Source organism: Lontra canadensis, unplaced genomic scaffold, assembly GCF_010015895.1.
Source record: "Lontra canadensis isolate GAN:19392208 unplaced genomic scaffold, GSC_riverotter_1.0 scaffold35, whole genome shotgun sequence".
NCBI classification, from domain to species: Eukaryota; Metazoa; Chordata; class Mammalia; order Carnivora; family Mustelidae; genus Lontra; species Lontra canadensis.
In genome coordinates, this window is record NW_022631029.1 from 2,508,386 (window position 1) to 2,532,438 (window position 24,053).

At 53.6% G+C, this 24,053-nt stretch overlaps 2 protein-coding genes and 1 long non-coding RNA gene across 5 annotated transcripts; 1 reads left to right on the top strand and 2 right to left on the bottom strand.

Annotated features, from left to right (window-relative positions):
• Window positions 1-1,028: 1,028 nt before the first annotated feature.
• On the bottom strand, window positions 1,029-3,690 carry CCDC194 (coiled-coil domain containing 194). Its single transcript, XM_032867606.1, has 4 exons — window positions 3,367-3,690; window positions 2,197-2,293; window positions 1,657-1,789; window positions 1,029-1,186 (listed from the first exon to the last, which is right to left on the bottom strand). Exons 1-4 carry the CDS (start codon window positions 3,688-3,690, stop codon window positions 1,036-1,038), a joined length of 705 nt encoding a protein of 234 aa, XP_032723497.1. The 3' UTR covers window positions 1,029-1,035.
• Window positions 3,691-9,842: 6,152 nt separating this feature from the next.
• BST2 (bone marrow stromal cell antigen 2) lies at window positions 9,843-15,413 on the bottom strand. 2 transcript variants are annotated; one of them, XM_032867607.1, is made up of 5 exons: window positions 15,084-15,413; window positions 14,204-14,279; window positions 13,802-13,862; window positions 13,401-13,530; window positions 9,843-9,946 (listed from the first exon to the last, which is right to left on the bottom strand). In XM_032867607.1, the coding sequence occupies exons 1-4, from the start codon at window positions 15,384-15,386 to the stop codon at window positions 13,410-13,412; spliced, it is 561 nt and encodes a 186-aa protein (XP_032723498.1). In that variant the 5' UTR covers window positions 15,387-15,413; the 3' UTR covers window positions 9,843-9,946; window positions 13,401-13,409. The 2 variants fall into 2 exon arrangements, with proteins under 2 accessions (XP_032723498.1, XP_032723499.1); XM_032867608.1 differs by lacking the exon at window positions 9,843-9,946 and adding an exon at window positions 12,060-12,249.
• A 4,391-nt stretch (window positions 15,414-19,804) lies between these two features.
• LOC116873693 lies at window positions 19,805-22,305 on the top strand. Of its 2 annotated transcripts, XR_004383878.1 has the most exons (4): window positions 19,805-20,163; window positions 21,708-21,808; window positions 21,921-21,933; window positions 22,058-22,305. It is a non-coding gene; the product is annotated as an uncharacterized LOC116873693 (long non-coding RNA). The 2 variants fall into 2 exon arrangements; XR_004383877.1 differs by lacking the exon at window positions 22,058-22,305 and having other exon boundaries at window positions 21,921-22,037.
• The last annotated feature ends 1,748 nt before the right edge of the window (window positions 22,306-24,053 follow it).

Consider the following 24,053-nt stretch of genomic DNA (forward strand, 5'->3'; position numbering starts at 1 on the left):
TCAGCCAGTTTTTCATAAAAGGTTCAGAGAAGGAGAGAGAGAAAGAAAGAATAAAGCAAAGGAGGTAACATTTGTGGACTCGGGGAAGAGTATCCAGGAATTCTTTGTACTAATCTTCCAACTTTTTTGTAAATCTGAAGTTATGTCAAATATAAGTTAAAAGACAAAATTAATGTGAAATTGAGCCATATGAAATTGTTGAGATTTCTATTATTTTTGACCTACATAAACAGTGCTTACATATGATCCAAACTATAAATTCCCTACTGCTTTCCTAATATTCATACCTCTTCTTTCTTTTCCTTGTCTAAGTGCATAGGCTAGTACCTCCAGAACAATATTAAATACTTGACAGTGGTCATCCTCACCTTGGCCCTCATTTTGATGGCCTTTTCAGAACTTTTCTTATTGATCCATTAGTGTGGTGAATTTTATTAGCAGACTTGTGAATATTGAGCCATCCCTGCATCTCAGACCTAAGTCCCCCTTGTTGTGATGTATTTTAAAAATGTGTTGCTTAATTCTTTTTGCTAAAATTTCATTTGGGAATTTCGTACCCTCCTCATAGGAAGAGGACTCTGTAGTTTTCCCGTCATGCCATCTTGGTCAGTTTTTGTTGTCAAAGATAGGCTGGCTTGCTACACATGATTCCAAACACTCAATTTACAGACAAGGTAAACTGAGGCCCACAGGGGAGAGGTGACCCTTCCAGGTCACTTTTGAGCCAGGGCTGGACCCTAAGTCTTCACGTCTGTGGGATGAATCAATGCTGTCGTTAGAAGGGGCTTAAGTCCCAAAACACTTAATCTCATTTTGTTATCAAATGGGCCTCAGTTCCCCGCCTGTAAAATAAACACTAGATGGTTGGGGAGAGAGGGTCGAGTCTCCTTTCTGTAGTTTCCGTTCAGAGTGGTTCCTGGATCTAAAGCTGAGCATTGATGGGTGTCGACCGGGCATCTTATCCAGCGGGGGCACCTCTCTACATATTCCAGCCATAGTGTGCGCCCTTCTGGCCTCATCCTGCTGGGGGCCGACTCACCCTCGTGCGCGCCGCGCTGGCCTCCGGCAGCCCCCAGAGGGTCCTGGGCGAGAGCGCGAACGGGGGCTGGGTCGGGGTCGTGACACGGAGCGGGATCGGGGTTGTGGCACTTTGCGCTGGGGGCCCAACTCGGCTTCCAGGGCTTTCCTGACAAAGGTGGGCAGAAGCCCCTCAGTCCCCTCCTCCGTCCCCCCTCCCCTCCCCCCCAGTACTCTTCCATCTTTCCTGAGAACCCCACTCCCCAGGATCCCCGGTCCTTTCTTACCCCCAGCCATTCCTGGGACTCCTCCCCAGCGACTCCCAGCTCCCTTTCCAGGAGCTCCACCTCCAGATCCCGTCCTCTCTCTCAACACCTTTTCCTTACATCCTTTCCCGCTCCTTGCCCTTCCCCAGGGCCCTCCATGTAAGTCCGACCCCAGGGACAAATGTCTCCAGAGTGCCGGCCCCCACGAGGAGATTCTCGCCCCCAGAGAACCTACATCCTTCTCCACCCCTAGGTTCCAAATCTAGGATCGCCTCTTTGACTCTCTCATCACTCAACTCCCCAAGGCCCCGCCCACAATGCCCCACCCCTTCTCCATCCCCAGGCCCCGCCCCGGGCCCCGCCCTTCACTCACGCGCGTTCGCGCAGCGTCGCTTCCCGGGCTGCGCAAGCTTCGGCTTCGGCCTCGGCCGCGCGTGCGCGTTGCTGTGCCTCGTCCAGCCTCCGCGCAGACTCCATGGCTGCCGCCTCCCAGCGGGCCAGGGCTTCTGCGGGCGCGGGGAGCCGGGTCAGCTCCGAGACCTCGAGACCTCGCCCCTGCCCAGCTAACGCAGTCGCTCGAGTTTACAGTCTGCATACTATTTGCAGCTTTGCCTTATTTGAATTAAAATTGTGTGCTGTTTGCAAGACCTTTACGTGTTATTGGCAGAGCTTTTCGTAGGTTTGTATTGCTTTCCGGAGTCGTTCGTGGCGTTTGCATATTTTGTTGTATTTGCGTTGTTTGTGTGACATTTGCGTGGTCTTTTGAGTGTTATGTGCGTTTCTTTCATAACTTTTCGCGTTTATTGGCATGTCCTTTACATTACGTTTGCACCCATGCGTGTCATTTGCGTAACCAGGAACCTTTTAGGCTCCTCCCACCCCAGGTCTGGTACCGTCTTATGCCCCAACGCACCTGTGAGCGCCCCGTTCTCAGCCCCCATCTGGGTCCCCTGTGCCTTGGCCTCTTCAATCTCAGTCTTCAGGGTCATCAGTTGGGTTTGAAGCCGGCTCTGAGGATCGGAGAAGTGAGGAGTGTAGAGAGGTGGGAAGGGGCGGGGAGAGAAGAAGTGAAGTCTCCCCTCTTTCCCTTAACTTTATTTGGAATGTCCTTTGGGAGTCCTGTGGTTGGAAAACACACAAGTGGCCTGCCATACCCAGTGGTGACCGCTTCTCTGTCCAGGTCCACTGCCCCCTACTCCAAGCCACCGGATGTCGAAACGGTTTAGCTCTGCGGTCAGACTGTGGTTCCAATTCCAGCTACGTCTATACTCACTGACTAGGGTTTCAGACCAATACAGGCCAGTTTGGTGGTTGGCAATGATTGGGTTTCTGGAGTATGCTCCCCCCGCTATGGGAGACATGGTTCAAAACAATGGGCCTGGCCTCAGAATATCTCCCACGGAAGGGCAGAGTCAGAATTTGAACCCAGAGCAGGCTACTCTTAACCTCAGTGGCCTCAGGCCCTTCTCTTAGGCAGGCAGGTAAAGGGTAGAGGTCTGTTTTGGTTCTAAAATTCACACCTCTCAGCCCCTGCTGGGCCTGGTACACAGAGATAGAGAACAGTTACTAAATGAAAGATTGACTTTGAGGATGGTTCTTTTGCAAGGCCCAGGGCTGGGAAGGGTTAAGAAAGAGTTTGAAGGGGTGACCAGAGGAAAAGGGAGGACTTGGCCAGTACCTCCCCCAAGAGGCCAACTTTAGCCTCCTAATTACAGGTGACATGAATGTCCCTCTCTCGAAATAGGGCCGCTGGACACTGGCTGGGGGAGGTTGAGTGGGCACCCTAAGGAGAGGGTTAGCACAGGGCCTCCCCAGGTGGGTTCAGGGGTCTGGGGCTTCCCTAAGCATCACCAGCTATTAGGCAGAGAGAACTGTGGGGACCATCTTGGTCAGAAGGTAGACTCTAGGGGGAATTGGTATTGTGGATTTGGAAGGGACTATGGTGCTATTGTCATTTGCCCCCCTCAGTTGAAGAATTAGGGAAACCAATGCACTGGGGTGGGGGGGTTGGGCAGCCCTGGGGATGTGAGTGCATGCCCTCTCCCAATTCTGGATTCCCCAGCCCACCATCCTGCCCACCAACCTGACGGCCCTGACAGGCCCTTAGTGCCTCCTCCAGCTCCCGTCCGACTCGGTTGGCCTGGTCCAGCTGTCTGGCCAGAGCGTCCTTGTGCTGGGTAGCCTCTGCCAGCTGTCGCCGCAGTTTTTCGAGCTCAGGCGCCAGGTCCTCGGGGGGTGCGGTGGCATTGGCCCCTGGCTCTGGGCAGCGAGGTCCCCGGGAGGTCGAGGAGGCCAGGTTCCAGGCCAGCAGGGCCGCCCCAGCTGCTGCCGCCGCCAGGAACACTGCAGCCCCGCACAAGGCTAGCACCCGCCACGCGCGTCCGGGCTCTGGCCCCAGCTCGGCCATGTCGCCGTCCACAGCTCTGGCTCCAGACAGCCACGAGTATTTAATTGGCACCTTGGGGCGCCAGGGACACCCACGGTTCCGCCCCGCCCACCGTGGCTTCCCGAGTCTGTTGGGAGGGGCTGGACCCCCGCCAGAGGCCAGGACAGGATTGTGTGTGTGTGTGTGTGGCGGGGTGGTCCTTGGTTCCACTCCTGCCTCTGCACCCCATGTGCTGTCCTCCTAGCCTCAGGGTATCCCCCACTGTGAAGTGGGGTTGGTCGGATTCCTGCCCCAGTCGGCCGAGTGGGAACCATGTGAGCACATCTTCGCAAAGCACCCATCTGCCTTGGGGGTACTCGCCAAGGCTCCCCATTGTGTTCATGGAAAAACTGAGGCTACAAGACAGGAGGCTACCGACCGACTGAGGTCGGCCTGGCTAAGGCTGTCACGCTTCCTGTGACTGGCTGTGAGGGTCAGGGGGGCAGACGCAGGAGGGAATCGGTCCCGTCTCCCTGCACGTTCTCCACTGGGCCGCCAGGGGGCGAACTTACATCGCGAATCAGATCCAGGTCAGTCTACGACGCGCGATTTCCCGCGGCTCGGAAATGAATCTCCCCTTCCTCCCCCTGCTCTTCCTCCTCCCATCCTCCCCTTCGTCTCCCTTCCCCTCCCCCTTGCCTTCCCCTTCCCTTCCTCCTCTTCTTTTCGTCTCCTCCAGGCCCTCCTCCATTTCCTTCTCCCCTTCTTCCCCTCTTCCTTCTTCCTGCTTCTTCGCTTTTCTTTTCCTTCCCTTCTGTCCCCTCTCCCCCTACTTCCCCCTCCTCTTCCTCTTTCCCTTGCGTTAGGGTGACTCCTTGCTGGCCGCAAAGAATTGCACAAAGAGTAGAGCAACAAGCAGGACAGAGTTCATTCATGCTCCAAGCTGGGAGAGGGGCCCGACATTAAGAAAGATGTCCTCCCAAGTTTCTGTCAAGCTGGGCCTTTTAGAGGCTTTTAAGGACGTTGAGAGGGTTGCAGCTGTGCCCCTGGGGGAGGGTGTGTGAGGAGGGGGTCTACGCTTGGACCCATAGAGTAGAAGGTGACAAGTTTCTGGGGGCTGTGTGTGTGGAGGGGGGCGGGCTCTGTGCAGGCTTGTCTAGGATGTGGGTTGCGGTCTTGCTAGAGAAGAATGTGTTTTGTAGTGGTGGTCTGTTTTCCGGGAATGAGGGGCACCCTGGAAAGACAGAGTCAGGGCCAAATACAGACACCTTTGAGTTTTGTCTGTAAGCTTGGCTGGGGAGGGGCCTTTGAATAAGACTCTTTCATTCCCTCCTCTCTTTATTTGAAATTATTCTTGATTTGGGAAAATGGAAGAAGGTCATTCTTCTTCCTTCTTTTTTTTTAAGATTTTATTTATTTATTTGACAGAGAGCACAAGCAAAGGGAGAGGCAGAGGGAGACGAGAAGCAGGCTCCCTGCAAAGCGGGGGAAGCCCGACATGGGACTTGATCCCAGGACCCTGGAATCATAACGTGAGCCAAAGGCAGTGGCTCAACCAAATGAGCCAACCAGGCGTCCCAGAAGGTCATTCTTCTGCAGCTACTTCCCACTGAGCAGGGGCACGGAGCTGTCCCTACCCAGAGGCAAGAGGGACGAGAGTAAGGGAGATGTCAGTAGGGTCTTGCTCTCTGAGCACGGGGGCCTGAGTGTGAGCTTCTGAGGCCTCAGAGAGCTACGAAGGGTTGAGATTCCATCCTGGATAGAGATTTGATATTTTAAAATGCATCATCCCCAAAATAAGGGCTAGTCCAATAACCGCCGAAAGGCCTGGGAATGGAATGAGCCATGAGAACCCAGACCAGATGTCTGGTTTCCAGGAGAATTAGCTCCCCACCCCCTGCCAGTTTTTCTATTGCTCCTCATTGTCCCTAGCTGAGTTGATAGTTTTATCAGGGCTGTCTGAGACCAGACCCGACTCATTTACATAGAAGCAGCATTCTTCTACAGTAAGGCACTGGTATGCCCCTGATTAGCAGTCTGTTGGTCTAAAGTCAGAGGATTTTGTTTTATTTTTATTTATTTATATATTTTTTAAAGATTTAATTTATTTATTTGACACAGAGAGAGAGTACATGCAGGAAGAGGTGCAGAGGGAGAGGGAGAAACAGGCCCCCCACTGAGCTGGGAGCTAGATGCGGGACTCGATCCCCAGGGCCCCAGGATCACGACCTGAGCTGAATGAAGGCAGTTGCAGAACCAACTGAGCCACCCAGGCGCCCTGACGTGAGGATTTTGAAGACCTACTCTGCTACTGCCCCTCGGAACTATTTGTTACTTAAATTATAACCCCTGGAGGATTTTACTAGTTACCAAGCACATTTAGATATGGCCTTAAGAAAAACATATACTGGCAGCAGGTCTTTGGGGAGAAGGACGATATACGACCGCGAAACTGGGCAGCGGGGAACGCCTGGTCAGCTCAGGGTGGAACGGAACACCGCCTGCTTTCCTTTTCCGTTATCGCTCCTTTCTCTTCCCAGAAGCGCCCGTTGTTAGATGAGTCCTTTGAATGTGCTTGATTAACTATAAACTTTATCCTCCTTCTTGCTTGTCCACAAGACATGTGACTGATGTTTGACCTTCATCGGTTCTTCTGTTGCCTATTGTTTCTATCTAATAATAGACTGGGACATTGCTCGTGGCAGTGGTCTTTTCGACTGTTGTCCCCGGCTCCCAATCTCTTGCAGCTGACTTGTTTGTGCCGAATTCTTCTCCCGTTCTCCGACTGGAAGCGGCACCAGGGTATCAGTCTGCTTCTGTGTTGCTCAGAGTGTGGAAGCGAAATTGGCTACTTGTTGACTCAAGGAAAGAGAAGGTCCCCATGTAAGGATTGGACGAGCTATTCCTCCCTGTGCCTAACCCAGTTCCTGGAAGGATGCCAAGGAGGATGAGGGTAGAGGTTGGCTCAGTTCTGTGGGGGTGGGATACAGAAAGCCTGGGTTTCTTAAAGATTTTATTTATTTGACAGACAGAGATCACAAGTAGGCAGAGAGGCAGGTAGAGAGAGAGAGAGGAGAAAGCAGGTTCCCCGCTAAGCAGAGAGCCCGATGCGGGGCTCTATCCCAGGACCCGGGGATCATGACCTGAGCCGAAGGCAGAGGCTTTAACCCACTGAGCCACCCAGGCGCCCCAAGCGTGGGTTTCTACTTGAGCACCTGTTACAGTCCGTGTTAGGGGTGGGAGGGCTGGTGAGTTGGGAAGGCGTTGGTCAGGAATTAGGTACACGATGGCGCAGTGCTGCTTCCAAGTGGGGGCTTTGCCAAAGAGGAAGTAGGTTCGAGAGTTAGGCTCCGTGCAGGGCAATATGGTGGGTTGTCCCCGTGTGAGCAAAAATCCTAGGTGTGGGACAGATTGTTGATTAAGATGGGCTTTGGAAAGGGAGACTCCTTAACCTTTGTTGTTGAAGAAGGCGAGGATGGTGATGGTGTCAGAAGTAGAAGTGGGCTCAGCAGGACTGAAGAGGAGGCATCCACAGGTGGGAGAAGGCTGCTAATTGGAGCGGAGAGGTTGCAGAGATCTGATGCAGGAGCTGGTCTGCGGAAGTGGGGGCTAGCCCTAAGACCCCGTGGGAGAAGTGTCCAGGTTAACTGTTTTGTGCTAAGGTGGAAAGGTCTCAGGGTCCTAGGGGAGATGGAAATACTGAAAAACGCCTCTTTAAGATCTAAGACAGTGAGGTACATGAAGGAGGGTGGCATGGTGGGGAAAGGGGGCTCTGGCTTGGGGAGGACTGCCTCATTGATTGTTCTGAGATACTGAACTTGTCTCTAGCACTGTTTTTTTGTCGGAAGGGATTGGAGTATCGTAAGGAGAGTTAGTAGGCTTTAATACATTTGAGGAAAGACGGGCGACTGGGTGGCTCAGTCCTTAGGTGTCTGCCTTCAGCTCCGGTCGTGATCCCAGAGTCCTGGGATCTGAGCCCTGAGGGTTGGGCTCCCTGCTCAGCGGGGAGCCTGCTTCTCCCTCTCCCTGCTTGTGTTCCCTCTCTTGCTGTCTCTGTCAAATAAATAAATTAAATAAATAAATAAATAAATAAAAATCTTTAAAAAAATACATTTGAGAAAAGGAATTTGGAAACGAGGGGCTGCAAGCCTGAGGTTTTAGAGGATATTGGGGTTTGGAAGGGGGGAAAGTAGGCTCCTTGAGGTGTATAATGATGGGGGTGAGGTGAATAGCCTTGATAGGTTGGGAGGTGTCCCGTATGGATGAGGGACCTGGAATCATAACTGGAGAGAATGAAGTGGGAGTGATGTGTAGGTTCAGTAGGGAGTCCCAAGAATTGGGATTGGGTGTGTATGGGGTGCCAAGAAAAGTGAGCCTCTAGTTTGGTCATGATGTCTCGTCCTGGATCGGGGGGGGAGGGGATCTGATCTCCCAGGGCCCATGACAAGAGCTGGGTAGCTGAAGGGTGAGAAAGAACACCATGAACCCCAGCAACAGAGATGGGGGAGGGGGAAGAGGGTCCTGAAAATCCAGAGATATCCTGGGGACTGTCAGTCCTTATCCTGAAGAAGTCCCAAGAGATCCCCTGGGATGGGGCTGACCCTCCCCCCTGTTTGGGATCTGAAGACAGGTTTTGGGAGGTGCCCGCCCCCTACTTTGAGGATGGGGTCATCACTCTTCAGGCAGGGCAGGAGGTTTTGGGTGGCCCTTTTTTTTTTTTTTTTTAATTGGGACACGGTTTGGATCAGTGGCCAGGCTTACTGCAAGTGTAACAAGCTCCTGGAGGGGACTTGTTGAATGTTTGGGTCAAGCCAGCAGGGTGAGACTTTTCTAGAATAGCTCCGGTAAGGGCAGTAGGCAGGAGTTGATAAACCTGAGATCGTTTTTTTTTTTTTTTTAATGTCCCTTTCTCATTTCCTCTTTGATTTCCTCCTCTCTGCTGTTAAAAACCTTGAAAGCTGGGTCTAGTACGTTGGATTGAGGGGTTTGTGGGCTTTATCTAGTTTTGTTTTTCTAATATGTGGGTCCGACTGAGAGATGAAATGCATAGCTTGGTTCAGTTTTCCTGCATGAGAGTTAGGATCAAGGTCGGTGAGTTTTTGAAGAGCCCCAGTGAGGACAAGAGGACAAGAGCAGGATTTTTATCTGATCTCTGGGTGGTCTCCCTATCCCATTCCTAACTGTATAGGTCCCTCCACGATACATCCAGAGGAGAAGGTGAATTACTCAGATTCCTTAGTGAACCTGGCAGGATGCATTGAAAAAGAGCCAAGCTTACATCTTGTAAGGGAAAGATCTGGTGAGCAGAAGGGAAGGTAGACCCGAACCATGCCCTCTGCTCCAGCCACTTTGCCAAGAGGGAATTGGGGGGCCGGGAGGTTGGGAAGGGCGGCCGGAACACGTGTGGGCAGAAGGATCCAGACCTGGAGGCAAGCGCTGAAGGGGACAGGGTGACAAAGGGTCTTGAGGGGAAGGAGAGGGAGTTGGGGAGGAACCAAGGGAGGATCACCTGCGGGTGGGTGGAAAGGCAAAGGCCGGGCAGCAGAGCTGAAGTCTGAGTGGGGAGAACCCAGGAGAGGGAGAGGGGGAGGGGTCTTTGGGGAGAGGAGTATAGGGCAAATAGTGGGAAGCCCAGGATGACCAAGTTCGAAGAAAGCTTTAAAATGATGTTAAGGTGACCGGTGGGCTGGGCGGCAAAGAATTACGCAGAGATTAGAACCCCAAGCAGGACAGAATTTACTCACTCTCCAAGGGAGGAGAGGGGCCAGACATCAAGAGCGATGTCTGTCTGGTGAGATTCTGTAAGGCTGGGCCTTTTAAAGGCTTTTAAGGGTGTGAGAGGGTTGCAGCTGAGCCTGTGGGGGAGGGTGAGCGGGGAGGGGGGATGTCGATGTTTGCTTGGCCCCATAGAGCAGGAGGTGACAAGTTACTGCGGGATGGGGCACTTTCTGGGGCTCATCCGGGATGTGGGTTCCCACTAGAAAAGAACGTGCTTTGTCGTTAGAAAAGAACATGCTTCGTGGTGGTGGTCTGTTTTTTTATTCTTTTTTAAAGGTTTTATTTACTTATTTATCAGAGAGAGAAAGCACAAGGGGGAGCAGCAGGGAGAGGGAGAGGGAGAAGCAGGCTTTCTGCTGAGCAAGAGCCTGGGGCGGGGCGGGCGGGGGGGGGGGGGGGGGCTCGATTCCAGGACCCCACGATCATGACCTGAGCTGAAGGCTGATGCTTCGCCTCACCGACTGAGCCATGCAGGCATCCCGTGGTGGTCTATTTTCTGAGAATGAGGGGGCACCATGACCTGGAAAAGGAGAGAGTCAGGGCCAGGTCAGAAGCCTGTGAGTTTTGTCTGTGAGCTTGGCTGGAGAGGGGCTTGGAATAAAACACTTTCACCTTAGGCGTCCCCTCTGTCTTTAGACATGCTAATTTTTGATTGCTTATTTTATTTTTTTTAAAGATTTTATTTATTTGGGGCACCTGGGTGGCTCAGTTGTTAAGCATCTGCCTTCGGCTCAGGTCATGATCCCAGGATCCCAGGGGCCTGGGATTGAGCCCCATATCGGGCTCCCTGCTCAGCCGGGAGCCTGCTTCTCTCTCTCCAGCTCCCCGTGGTTGTATTCCCTCCCTAACTCTCTGTAATAAATAAATACAATCTTTTTTTTTTTTTTTAAAGATTGTATTTATTTATTTGACAGAGATCACAAGTAGGCAGAGAGGCAGGCAGAGAAAGAGGGGGAAGCAGGCTCCCTGTGGAGCAGAGAGCCCGATGTGGCTCGATCCCAGCACCCTGGGATCATGACCTGAGCCGAAGGCAGAGGCTTTAACCCACTGAGCCACCCAGGCGCCCCTAAATAAACTCTTTTTAAGATTTTAAATTTTAAGATCTTTAAGATCTTTAATTTTAGATCTTTTTAATTAAGATTAGTTTTAATCTTAATTAAAATCTTTAATTTTAAGATCTTAAATTTTTAAATTTCAGATTTTAAATCTTAAAAAGGTTTTATTTATTTGTGAAAGAAAGGGCCTGAGTGGAGGGGGAGGGCAGAAGGAGAGGGACAGGGAGACTCCCTGCTGAGCAGGCAGCCCTCACCCCAGGACTTTGGGATTATGACTTGAGCCAAAGGCAGGCAGATGGTTAACTGCCTGAGGTTTATTTTTTAACTCAGAATATTTGATTTTTTAAAGTAGGCTCTATGCCCTACTCTATGGAGCATGAACTCATGATTCTGAGACCAAGAGTCACATGCTCTACAGACTGAGCCACCCAGGTGCCCCTTGACTGTCTTTTTTACTCAATATAGTCTTCATGCCAAAACGGCCCATCCTTGGCCCCTACAGGGGCATTTCTAGAAAGGAGAGAAGTTTCTACTCAGCCACATGTGGGGGCTTGGGAGGAGAAGCTGAACAGTTTGAATCCATCATATTGGGCAAACCTGTCCCCCATCACCATGGGAACACAGCCTAGGCATGCGCTGGGGAGAGGGAAGGGGCGGGGGGGGGGTGGGTAGGGGCAGCACTGTTTGGGACAGTCTGGCAGCCAAGCTGGGAGTGGGGGTTGAGGATGGTGGGGGAAGTGAAGCCCCCTTGGCCCCTCTGACCTCTAGGAGTCGCTCTAAGTTTTAGCAAGCACCTTTAGCCCGAGTGATTGACGCACTAAACCTTTCTATGTGTATTTATGGATCCTGCGTTCTTTCCTGGAAAGAACAGAGCACGTCTGCACTGCCCGGGGGAACCAAGGACCCAGAATCCCATGCACGAGCTGTGAGTGCCGTAATTACGTCCATAGCTGGCACCATCAAGACTGCACATAATCAAGAATTATCTCAGACCACTGCCTCCCTTAACTGATTAACTGCCCTAAATCCCTTGAAAAATCTCTGGGCCAGGCAGAAACCTTGGAGCTGGCTCTTGGAAGAGAGTCCCCCTTCTCCCCAGGTGGCCAGCCTCCTGAACTGCGCTCCTGCTCCTTTCCAGTCAGAACCCAGCTCTGGAATACCTGCCTTTCCAGCTTCAAGGAACTGGTTGGGGGGCCAGGGTAGGGAGGGCGGGGCCGGACTGAGGGAGCTTGCGTGAGAAGCGTTTGCTTCTGGGAATCAGAAGTTTCAATTCCCCGAGCAGCTCAGAAGCCCTGATTAAGTCCAGGAACTTTTCTGGATTTCAGTTTCCCTATTGCTGAGGCGGGGCGGGGAGAAGAGGGGGGCTGTTCCGAGGGGGTGAAATGACTGTCATCCTAAAGCAGCCCCACAAACTCCTCCTGAGCTCTCCCACAAGCTGGGGAAAGTGAGGAAAACCCAGAAGCTCTGCCTGGAGAGCAGAGGTTCTCACAGAAGTGAACCTGCTTCCCCCAACCATGGCAGACTTGGTAATGTCTGTGGTATTTTTTTATTGTCACAATGTCGGGGGGGGGGGCGGTAGGGGTACAGGCATCAGGTGCCCTGAGGCCAGGGAAGTTGCTCAGGATCCTGTAGCACCCGGGGTAGCGTGTCCTCGTCCTCCGTAGAGCCCAATCCCGCTCAGAAGTCAACAGTACCCACAAACACAAAGGTCCCCACCCCAGGGCGACAGCAGGAAGTGGCTTGGACAATAGCTGGGATTCCAGAAGGGCTTGGAGAAATATAACAGAGGAGGAAGGATTGATGGAGGCTGGGAGGATCCCTGAAAGTCGACTTAGTGACTTAGTGTCGATCGAGGCAGCAGCTCTGAATTTTGAAGAAGCAGAGAGACTCTTGGGAGGAGGGGTTCCCGCAGGAGGAATGAGTTTGGGCTGGGGTGGGGAGGAACACCGTGACAAGGGCCTGGCCTGTGTGTGTCTGCAGATCCAGGTTTGAATCCCAGTGGGATGGAATTGGGAACTACGATGGGATGTCCGCCCTGCCACAGCCTGGGTTTCCCCCACCGGACCGGGCATCAGAGGATGCAGTGCGGACATGAGGGGAGATGAGAATATTATGAGTAGAATGCTTGGCACACGGTGAGTGCTGAAGGAGGGTGTAGAGTCCTGTGTGATGAGCCCAGTGAAGAGGGCCAGGGAGGCAGAGGGATAGCTCCTGCCCAAACCCCAAGGGTCCCTGGGAACATTCTGGAGTGGGGAAGCTTGGGTGTGGATGTCAGTCGGTCTGCCCTCAGCTGCAGGGGAGGCCCGGGGTGCACGGAGATGACATAATGGCATTCACTCCAGGAACTTAAGAATATGGTCTCCCCTCCAACCAAGGGGTGTCTACTTTTTGGAGTTCAAAGACTTCAGAAGTCAGTGAGCTTCTGGAAACCAAGGGACCAAGAAATAGGTACTCCCTACCCCATGTGCTGCCCTGCTCTGGGGGCAGGCGAAATCAGGGGCGGGGTGGGGGGAGGAGGCAGCCCTGGGCCAAGCGCTCTGTCGGTCCATCCCAGAGGCGGCTCCTTGTGCTCCCCCCCCCACCACTATCTTGCCCACCTCCTCCTAACCATGCAGCCATGTGGCTCCCTCAGAACTGGTCTGGTCAGGGAAGGCTTGAAGGGGAAAGTCCAGGCTGTGAGCTAAGGAGACATCATAAGGGGGACTTAGGGGGGCCTGGAGGAGGACAGAAGGTGGCCCCGCCCCGTTCCAGGCCAGCTCCCCACTCAGGGAGCCCTCTCTCCCTCCCCTCTCCCTCTCTGTGCCCTGCCAACTATCCTGTTGGCAGTCACCTCCCCAGACCCTGTCCTATCCTAGACTCCCTTCCTCCCTCCCTCCCTCCCAACCCCAGCTTTCTTCTACCCCAGGCCACCCTTCTTACCAGCAGGCCTCAGGCCAGCAGAGCAGTGAGGCCCAGGAACAGGCACATGGGGACCATCAAGGGGCTGAGTGATTTCGAGGAGCTGCTGAAGCTGGTTTCCCCTTCCTTGCTCCAGGCCTCCTTCTCTTTTCTGGGGGAAGATGTGGGGACAACTGAGGCAGCTGCCAGGGCCTGCACCAGGTCTGGTCTTGTCGCCCTTCAGAATCTCCCCTCCTCCCCCACCAAGTCAGTGGGGAAGAGAGTGGGCCGTGGCCTCTCAAGGCTGGTGTGACCAGAGGGACAAGGCTGGGATTCAAACTCTGTGCCCTGAGCAATGGGAAATTTGCAGGCAAAGGGCATTCTGGGTCTTGGGATGGGACAGGTGTGGTGAAAGGGGCACAGTCAGGGGCTGCGGTTCTGACCTTAGTCTTTCCACCTCCTCGAAAGCGCCCTGCAGCTTCTCCTTCAATTTCTCAACCTCTCCTAAAGCGGGAGAGAACCAGGGGGCCTTGTCAGCACAGTGGTACGGTGGCCCAGACACGGCGTGACAAGTGGCCACATTCTCTGCCTGGCTCTACCCGGGGATCCAACACCGCCTTCAGTCCCAACCTCACGCCACCCCACCTTGGAAACCTGGGGTACTACTTTCCCACCCTTCACTGGATTCTGACCACTCCCTGGTGACCCCAACCCTGGGACTTCCTCCCGCCCCCCCTTGTCCCCTGCCCCTTCCTCCCTCCCCCGCCCCTCCTCCTCCGGGGTTCAGTGCTTGACCCACCCCTCCCAATCCCCCTCTGCAGAACCCTGGCTTAATGCTTTCTTACTCTGAAGCTCCTCTATTCTGGTGAGCTGCTCCAGACTCTGGGCCTTCTCCATTTCCAGGGAAGCAGAAAGGTTCACCTGGGATGGGGTTGCGGCGGGGGGTGTGTGTCAGAGACTGGCCTTCTGGCCTGCGGAGTGGAGGTAGCTGCTGCTGGGGGCCCTGGACCTCTCCCCCAGGCCCTGTGGGTCAGAGGGGCCCGGGGTCCAAAGCCTTTTCAGGTTTCCCTCCAACCCTCCCTGCACCCCGGTCTCCCACCTCTAAGAATGGCCACAACCTCCCACCCTCCCAGGGCACCTAAGGATATGATCCCCGAAATAGGGGATTTGAGGCTCCCCACATGGGAATTTGGAGGATCCCTATGCCCAAGCCCTCGAGGAAACGCTCAGACCTCATGGGCTATTGCCCAAGACTTAGATGTCCTTCCCTAAACCCAGAACATGGGGATTTCTGAGCCCAAGTTCGATATCGTGGGGAGTTTCAAGGTCCCCCATATCAGGACCCACGTGAACATTTCAAAGTCTCCCAGGGATGGGGTGGGTGTATTCGGAGCCCCACCCTTCTTTTGGAGGCTTCAGTGAAGTCTCCATCCCAAACCTTAAGATGGGATTTCTGCTGCCCGAGACTGGTGCAGAGAGCAGCTGCTAGCTCTCCCAAAACAGGCCGGAGACCCTTCCCACATTCTAGTGGGGATTTGGGTGCTCTGGGGGCGTTTAAAGCCCTGCCCGATACCAGCACCGCTGAGAAAGTTTAGAGGTCCCCCAAACCCTAGCGGGAAAACCCAACTCCTGATGCGGGGGCCCAGAGGAAGTTTCTCCACCCCCATCTAGACCTGTGGGGGCCACGCAACCCGAGGGCCCCTCCGGGAGTTGCCGGTCTCTTACCACAGTCCGGTTGCAGGTGGCAGCCTCGTCCATCGCCCCCAGTAAGTGTTGCCGGCTTTGGGCTAGCTGGAGTTCCAAGAGGCGGGTGACATTGCGACACTCCTGCTCTGCTAAAAGGCCCTCCTTGCAGGCTTTGCTGTTGGCTTGGACAGCAAAGATGATCAGGGCCACAAACAGAGCCAGCGCCAGCAAGGTCAGCAGGACAATGCTCAGCCTCTTCCAATCCCACCACTCACTTTGCACCATTGACCCTGATTTTTCAGTCACGAGCTCAGGCCAATGATGGTAAAAAGTTGGTCCCATCTAGATCTTCCCCGGGATGTAGGGAGTTTGGGCAGGAGGTAGGACGTTGGGACCTTCTACTGGCTGGGACTACCCCCTTATTAACATAGGGGCTGTCCCGACCAATGACACGTTCCGAGACAATCCTCCGACCTAGAGGCTTGAATGGGGGGGGGCATCTGTAGGCAAAAAACAGTTTGGGCTTTTCAGTTTCGATTTCCCAGGAAACAGGTGGGTTGTTTGTGGTGAATTGAAACCTTGAGCTTTTCCCGTTTGGCAGGGGGCTGGTGCGAGGGGAGCTGGAGCAGCCTGGGTCTGGTCATCTGAAGTTCCCGCCCCTCTCCCGCTTGTAACTGAGGGTGCCAACTGCTGTTACTGAACGTCTCATGCAGGCCGGCCTCATGTTCGTGGGTCCCAGGACCCGAAAAGATTGTGGCTGTCATTGGCTCAGCTCCAAGCTGGGGAAACTGAGGCTGAGAGGGGGTTGGTGGACTGGGAGCGGGGTCTGGCTCGAACCCCAGAGGCCACGTTTTGTGTTTAAGGTTCTCCATGGTGGTCGCTTAGCATCCCTGCACCCACACAGGGTGTCTGAGGAGGGACTGAAGGCTGGAGAAGCTCTGGTTGGGACCCCAGGATGGAGGCTGCAGTTTCCCACTTGGCCACCAGGGCCGCCCTAGCCCTGAAAATACGGTCTCCCAGATCCCGTCCTGGCTCCCACACGGAATAGGCTCTTACTTCTAGAATCTGCCTCTGCCATCCCATGATGAAGTTCTAGAACATAGGTGAGGTTCGGAGGGGTGAGGTCCGGAGCTGATGACCAAGAAAGAATTCTTGAGACATCTCTGGTGCAAAATGGTGGTTTATTAAAGCACAGGGACAGGACCCGTGGGCAGAAAGAGCTGCTGCTCAGGGTAGTGAGGGATGGCAGGTTTAAGTACCCTGCGGTTGGGGGAAGGTGAGGGAAAGGGAGGCTTCAACGGAGTTTTCATATGCTAAAGAGGGCCTACAAGGTGCTGGAACACCGGAGATCTTGAGGCTTGATCAGTGTTGTCTTTTCCCTTTTGGCAAGCCATTAACATCAAGATAGCTGGGAGAGTCCTAAAGAATGTCACATTTGTCCCACCCAGGAGTGGTGGGGGGGAGGGGGAGATTGCAAAGTGTCAGCCTATTGCTGGGGTGAGGGGAAGATGGCGAGGTATCAGCCTTTTGCTTTGTCCTCAGCCAGCTTTCTGCTCCCTCATCACCAGGACCCCAAGCAAACCCTCTGAACCTCAGTTTGTTTGTTTTTTTTTTTTAAAGATTTTATTTATTTATTTGACAGAGATCACAAGTAGGCAGAGAGGCAGGCAGAGAGAGAGGAGGAAGCAGGCTCCCCGCCGAGCAGAGAGCCTGATGCGGGCTCGATCCCAGGACGCTGGAATCATGACCTGAGCCGAAGGCAGAGGCTTTAACCCACTGAGCCACCCAGGCGCCCTGAACCTCAGTTTTCCCATCTGTAAAGTGGGGGCAATAGCAGGCACAGCCTCATGGGGGAGGGGGCTCTGGTGAGGAGTTTCTAGGAAAAGGCTTTGGCATCCAGTAGGCGCTCAACAGATGTGCGGGCCAGGGCAGAACGGAGGAAAGGCAAAAAACACAGAAATACTGTCATGGAGGAAGGAGCACATTTTGAGGAAAGACAATCCAGTCCATTTGGGATACGCTGGACCCAAAGAGCCTAGGGAGTGCCCAGGAAGAGGCCTCAGAAGGGGGCCGAACCCTGGAGGGAGGCCTTAGAGGACTCAGACTGCCCTGGCCTCCTCTGCATGTGGCCAAGGGAGCCAGAGCTTCCTGCTGGACATTAGTCTGACCAGAGGCTCCCACCGGCTGCCTGGGATGGCTGGAAGGCTGTCATGTGCGTGTCCTGTGGCTTCTTCAGCTCCAGCGTCCCCACAGCCCAGACTCCAACCTAGGTTCTGTTGGGTCAGCCATTTCTAGGGTTTGTGGTGAGCTGGGCCGAGGTTGGGCAGGGCCACAGCCGAGGCCCAGGCCTCCCAGAAGGCCTGGAGAAGCATCTCTAGGTGCCCAGTTGGACATGCTCCGCCTAGAAGCCCCCACAAAAGCCACTCAGCCCCCAAAGTACAAGGGATGAGGTATGCCCGTGCTGAAGAGGCCGGGGGTGGGGGAGACTGTGTGTCCCTAGAGAAAGGCCCTCCCTCCCTAGCCAGGACCCCAGGGGCAAACACAAGACTGTCAGCAAAGCTGACTTCGCCCTGTACTGGCTTTCAAACTTTGGGGTCCGTTTGGGCCGGCAGTTGCAGGTCAGAGGCCAAGGCTGTGTACAAATAGCCCTCCCTCTTGTAGGACCTGGATGAGAAGTTTCCTCTAAGCCTCGGTTTCTGGAGCTGTAGAATGGGGATGATAAAAATGAAACTGGTGCACCCCAAAATTCTGCCACTGCAGAGAGTGCCTTACTCAACCTCGCTCTAGTCCCAGTCCTCCAAACAAAAAGTTCTTCTGTAAGATTTTACTTATTTATTTGAGCAAGAGCGAGCACAAGCAAGGAGCAGGGCAGAGGCAAAGGGAGAAGCCGACTCCCTGCTATGCAGAGAGCCCGATGTGGGATTCGATCCCAGAACCCTGGGATCATGACCTGAGCCGAAGGCAGAGGCTTTAACCCACTGAGCCACCTAGGCGCCCCCATCAGTTTTTCTTTTTCTTTCTTTTTTCCCAAATATTTTATTTATTTATTTATTTGACAGAGAGAGAGAGAGATCACAAGTAGGCAGAGAGACAGGCAGAGAGAGAGGGGAAGCAGGATTCCCGCTGAACAGAGAGCCCAATGCGGGCCCCGATCCCAGGACCCCAAGACCACGACCCGAGCTGAAGGCAGAGGCTTTAAGCCACTGAGCCACCCAGGCGCCCCCATCAGTTTTTCTTTTTTCTTTTCTTTTCTTTTTTTTTTTTTTAAAGATTTTATTTATTTATTTGTCAGAGAGAGTGAGCGCAGGCAACAGAGTGGCAGGCAGAGGCAGAGGGAGAAGCAGGCTACCCGCTGAGCAGGGAGCCCGACGCGGGACCGATCCCAGGACGCCGGGATTATGACCCGAGCCGAAGGCAGCCGCCCAACCAACTGAGCCACCCAGGCGTCCCCCTATCAGTTTTTCTTAATGTCCTTTTTATGACATAGGACCCGGCGTTACTTTTGGTTGTCACATCTCCTTAGGCCCTTCTGGGCTGAGACAGTTTCTCGGACTTTCTTGCTATTGATAACCTGGGCAGTGTTGAGGAGAACTGGTCAGGTGTATTGTGGGAAATTGCCCAGCTGTGACTTGTCTGGTGTTTTTTCAAGGTTGGACTGGGGGTGACAGGTTTTGGGGGAGGACCACAGAGGTGAAGCAGCCTGCCTGGCACACCGGGTCCAGGGCACATGCCATCAGCGTGGCGTTTCACGGTGGTGTTGACCTGGATCACCTGGCTGAGATGGGCTCCGTCGGGTGTCTCCACCGGAAGTCACTCTCCTCCCCTGGTCGGTGGGGTCCCCCCCGGAAGGAAGTCAGCGGTCACAGCCACACCTCAGCCTACATCTGGAGCAGGACCGGAAGAGCACACGCTCGGGGCTTTTTCCTTTTGTGGTTCATCTTGAGAGGATAATGTAGGGACACCAAAGAAACTTCTTAAAGTTCAAAATGTCACCCACAATCCTGCTCCCTTCACTCAGGTCTTTTATCTCTTTCCTGTTGTTAAACTACACAAGCATTTCATTGTGTTGACCAAACACCTTGTTGTATAATGTCTTACTCTTGAGATGTTTTCAGTAGTGCATGGCCCTGGATGGGTGACAGAGGTCATCTCCAGCCTTGTAGGAAGGCGCTGGCACGAGGGTTCTCACTCAGAGGCGGTTCTGTCCCCAAGGAGATACCTGGAGACAGCTTCCTTCCTCCCTCCCTCCCTCCCTTCCTTCCTTTCCTTCCTTCCCGCCCATCTCTCTCCCTCCCTCCCTTCCTTCTTCCCTCCCTCCTTTCTTTCTTCCTTTCTTTCTTTCCCTCCCTTCCTTCCTCCCTCCTTCCCTTCCTTTTTCTTCCTTCTCTCTCTCCTTCTTTCTCCCTCCCTCCCTCCCTTTCTCTCTCTCCCTTCCTTCCTCCCTCTTTCCCTCCCTCCTTCCTCCCTTCCCTTCCCCTTCCTTCCTTCCCTCTCTCCCTCCCTCTTTCCTTCCCTTCCCTCTCCTTCCCTTCTCTTCCTCTTTCCTACTCTCCCCTCCCCTCCCCTCGTCTCCCCTCCCCTCCCCTCCCCTTTCCTCTTTCTCTGTCCACAGGGAATATCTGGAGAGAGCTTCCTTCCTCGATTTCTTCCTTCCATCCTTCCTTCTTCCTTTCCTTTCCCTCCCCTTCCCTTTCTTTTAACAATTTACTTACTTATTTGAGAGAGAGAGCACAAACGAGAGGGGAAGAGGGAATCTCAAGTACCAAGGGACGCAGCAGCAGCCCCAGCCAGTGGGGCAGCTCCCCGTTCTGGAAATGCACAAGATAAGAGAATCTGTTCCGCTGAGCTTATCGATATGGGGGCCAAGTCCCAGCGAAGGGCCAGGGAAATTATCCAGGCAAGTGCAGTGCCCCTATGGGATCCAGACGATGGAGTTTCTCTTCTTGGGCAGGAGGCCGAGAAAATGAGCAGCACCAGCGCACACCCCACCCTCTGAGAGCACCTGCATGGGCCACAAGGTACTCGCTGCCTTATAGAGTGGATTCTTCTAGCCTGCAGGGAGGCTTGGCCCAATGAGGAGGACCCCCTGAGCACGTGGCCCTGGAAATCGATAGAAAAGGTACAGCAAATTCTTCTTTCTAAAGATTTTATTTATTGGAGAGAGAGAGACAGAGAGAGTGAGAGAGAGCAGGAGCAGGAAGGAGAGGGAGAAGCAGGCTCCCCTCTGAGCAGGGGGCCCTGATACGGGGTTTGATCCCAGGACCCTGGGGACATACCCTGAGCCAAAGGCAGATGCTTAACCAACTGAGCTGCCCAGGTGCCCCAAGAATATGGAGAATTGGAGGTTTTTCCTTCTCCAGTACCAGAGAACATGCTGGGCACAGACATCCTACGAGGCCAAAGTGTGCAAACCTCTAATGGTGAATTCTGGAGGCCAGCCATTGACACGAAAGAAGGGTACTGTCAAATGTTATAATTGCCCAAGGGGCCTAAAGAAAGAGATGAGTCAAGCACTGCACCAAGTTGGTATGGGACACCTTGCCTCTGGTGCTTTCAACAGCTCAGTATGGCCAGTAGAGAAAATAGATGGCTCCTGGCGGATGACTGAGACTTGAACAAATTGTGGTCCCCCAACCACGTGGCTGTGCTCAACACTGCCACCATCTCACATACCCTGCCCACGGCCCTAGGAGTGTATCATGCTGAGCAGGACTTGGCAAATGCCTTTTCCAATACACCCCTGGCCACTAGACGCAAGCTCAATTCACCTTCATGTGGGAGGGACCCCAGTGGACCTCTCAACTGCTTCCCAAGGCTACCTGCCAGCCCCACCGTATGTCACTGGATGGATGGTAGCCCAAGACTGGCCCCTGTCCTCCCTCCCCACATCCGTAAAATGGGTCCGTTACACCAAAGACATGATGCCGACATGTAAAGACCTGTCTCTGTTCAGGGACGCTCTGCAGACTTTGCTGGGACATCTGTAGGTGGGAGGATGTGCGGTGAGCCTGCGGCAAACTCAAGACCCAGGCACCGCCATGCAGTTTGAGCCGCTCATGAAGGGAGGGCATACCCCGGTAAGAACTTCTCTGCCGGGGCAGGAGGTTGGTTGAGAGCCTGTCCCATTGACTCACCTCTTCCCTGGTTAGAACTCCCACTTTGACTAAGGCATGTGGACTTGTAGAAGTGGGGTACCCTACCTACCAGCTCATGGCATCTAGAAAGGAGGTGCTGCTAGGCCCCACGGAGGAGCTAGAGCCCCCAAAGATCCCCGCCCCTATTCCTGTGGGGAGCCTTTGTGGCCCACAGGGAGCGAGAGGCACTTTTCTGCTGATGCCTGGCATGCAGAATGTTCTAGTTGGGGTAGCCTACCCACGTGAGCTATCATTGTTAGGCAGTTTCACACTGACACCATCTGGACGGAAAAAGGAACAAACCACAGCCTCCAGTGGGTTCAGCTGAGAGCTGGTTTGGCCTATCACTCAGAAGCCCGGTTAACCCTTTGCACTGATAGTGGGGCTGTTTTAAAAGGATGAACCCCAGGGCTTAGACAAGGAAAGCTGAGAGGTGGGCGATCATGAACAAGCCTTTGTGGGGTCAGGGTGTGTGGGAGGACATCTGCGTTCACCTGTAGGAGACAGAGGCATCCTCATTATCTTCCAGGTGCTGAACCCCCACCCTGGGCTCCCAGAATTCAGAGAGCTGATGCCCCAGCCCACGGAGGAGGCCTGGCCACCATTCTTTCAGCAGATACCACAGACTGGGTACGTAGGAAGAGTGGCCGCTGTGGCACCAGGGTGGGACGGTGTATTGCCAAGGATTGCCCTTGAAATCCAGTGTCTTGGTTAATGGAATACCATGTACTCTATGTTCTAGAACAACACCCCAGGTAACTGCCAAAGGAGTCGTCGGGAGCCATCCACCGGAATTCCCAACCAGTAAGGCATTGCCAAGTTTATTTTGTTGGCCCTTTCCCGCTGATGGTTCTTTTTTTTTTTTTTTTTTTTTTAAAGTTCACTTATTGAATCATCTCCACACCCAGAGTGGGACTTGAACTCACGACCCTGAGATCCAGAGTCACACGCTGTACTGACTGAGCCACCGAGGCGCCCCTGAGCAAGGGCTCTAACTATGGTTTGGTTTGTGAGGTCCATGTATCTGGCCCAACCCAAGCTTTCCCCTGTCACCGAGGTGCAAAGCAGGCTGCCTCCCTTAAGGGATTAGAGACACTGAGTATGATGTACGGAAATCCTCATCAAGTAGACAGATTTGGGTCACGTTTTGAGGGTCATGGTGTGCAAGACCAGGCAGAAGAACAGGGAATGGAGGCTCCATCTCCCCGCTCAGCCATGAGCAGCATGGTTGGGAGAAAGGAAGAACGGACTATTAAAGCGGCAGGTTAAACTGCTAACAGGTAAAGCCAGCTTGGCAGGGTGGACAAAGGGATTGTCGCAGGCTTAAGGCATTGGAATGATCAACCCACCACCCCATCTGCCAGCCTGGGGACCCCTGACAAGGCACCCAATCCTGCAAAGCTGTTGGGAGTCTCCGGAGACAGCAATGGCCCTGATTCTTGCTGGGAACAGCATGCTGTGCTGTTGAGGACACCAAGCCCCATCCCACCAGGGAGAGGTGTTATCTACTGGAACTGCCAACGGGAAGTCCCCCCGCGCTGTGTGAGTTACTTCAGTCTTCAGTCTCCACTGGGATCCTGTTGTCCTGCTATTAAGACCGATCTGTGGAATCCCACTAAATCTGGAATGGACCACACACCCCCAGAAAGAGGGGAGAACACATAGATCCTGAGCCTGTCCTGCCCCTCGTCCTGTCTCTTCACATCTCCCCTGGCCAACAGGTCAGGCCTGGTACGTACAACCCAGCCAGGTTCCTAAAGCGGCAGCCACATTAACAAGACTTCCCTGTACAAGTTTCTACTACATAGCTGTCTTTTTGGCCTTAGACTTCAGCTGCCCCGGGAGTGTCTGGTCATGGGATGGGCACCCAAGGGAACTACCTTTCTACTGAGGACCCACTTGTGTGCCTGGCAAAGGAGTCAATCCACACCTGTGGGGATTCGGGCAGCCGTCCCTCTTTAGCTTGTCAGGATTGCTGTGGTGGGTACCACTCCTCTAGGAAGCGGAGCAGAAGGCACACAAGCAGTTCATTAAGGAAGCATAAGCTAGGACAGGTGCTCCTAATTCAGAGGATATTACCAATACTGATCCAGAAATCTGGCCTATGGCACATCTCTGAATAACACTGGGCATGAAAGGAGGCGCCCAGATGGCTTAGTCACTGGGCGTCTGCTTTCGGCTCAGATCATGATCCCAGGGTCCTAGGATCAAGCCCCGCATCGGGCTCCCTGCTCAGTGGGAAGCCCGCTTCTCCCTCTCACACTCCCCCTGCTTGTGGTCCCTCTCTCGCCATGTCTCTCTCTGTCAAATAAATAAATAAAATCTTAAAAAACAAAACATTGGGGGCGCCTGGGTGGCTCAGTGGGTTAAAGCCTCTGCCTTCGGCTCAGGTCATGATCCCAGTGTCCTGGGATCGAGCCCCACATCAGGCTCTCTGCTCTGCGGGGAGCCTGCTTCCTCCTCTCTCTCTCTCTGCCTGCCTCTCTGCCTACTTGTGATCTCTGTCTGTCAAATAAATAAATAAAATCTTTAAAAAAAAAAAAAAACATTGGGCACTGGGTATTCTTTTTCTTTTGATTGAATAAAACAGGCAGCTCATCCAAAGGGTCCTAAAAATACCACTATCAGAGCCATAGGTGGCTTCACTCCAATTTGGGATGGGTTCATGTGGCTTTCCCTGGATTACAGACAGTAGAGGACGCATGTACCTCAATGTGGGGAACAGAAAAAAACAAAACAAAACACTCTAAATGGAACCAACCCAGGTACACCAGGGATATGGGATGGATGTCTCTGTAACGTAAATCCAAATGGGACCTAATGATGGTGTGACTCAAATCTTTGGCCTGGCTTCCACCTGGGTCGTTGGGCCAGT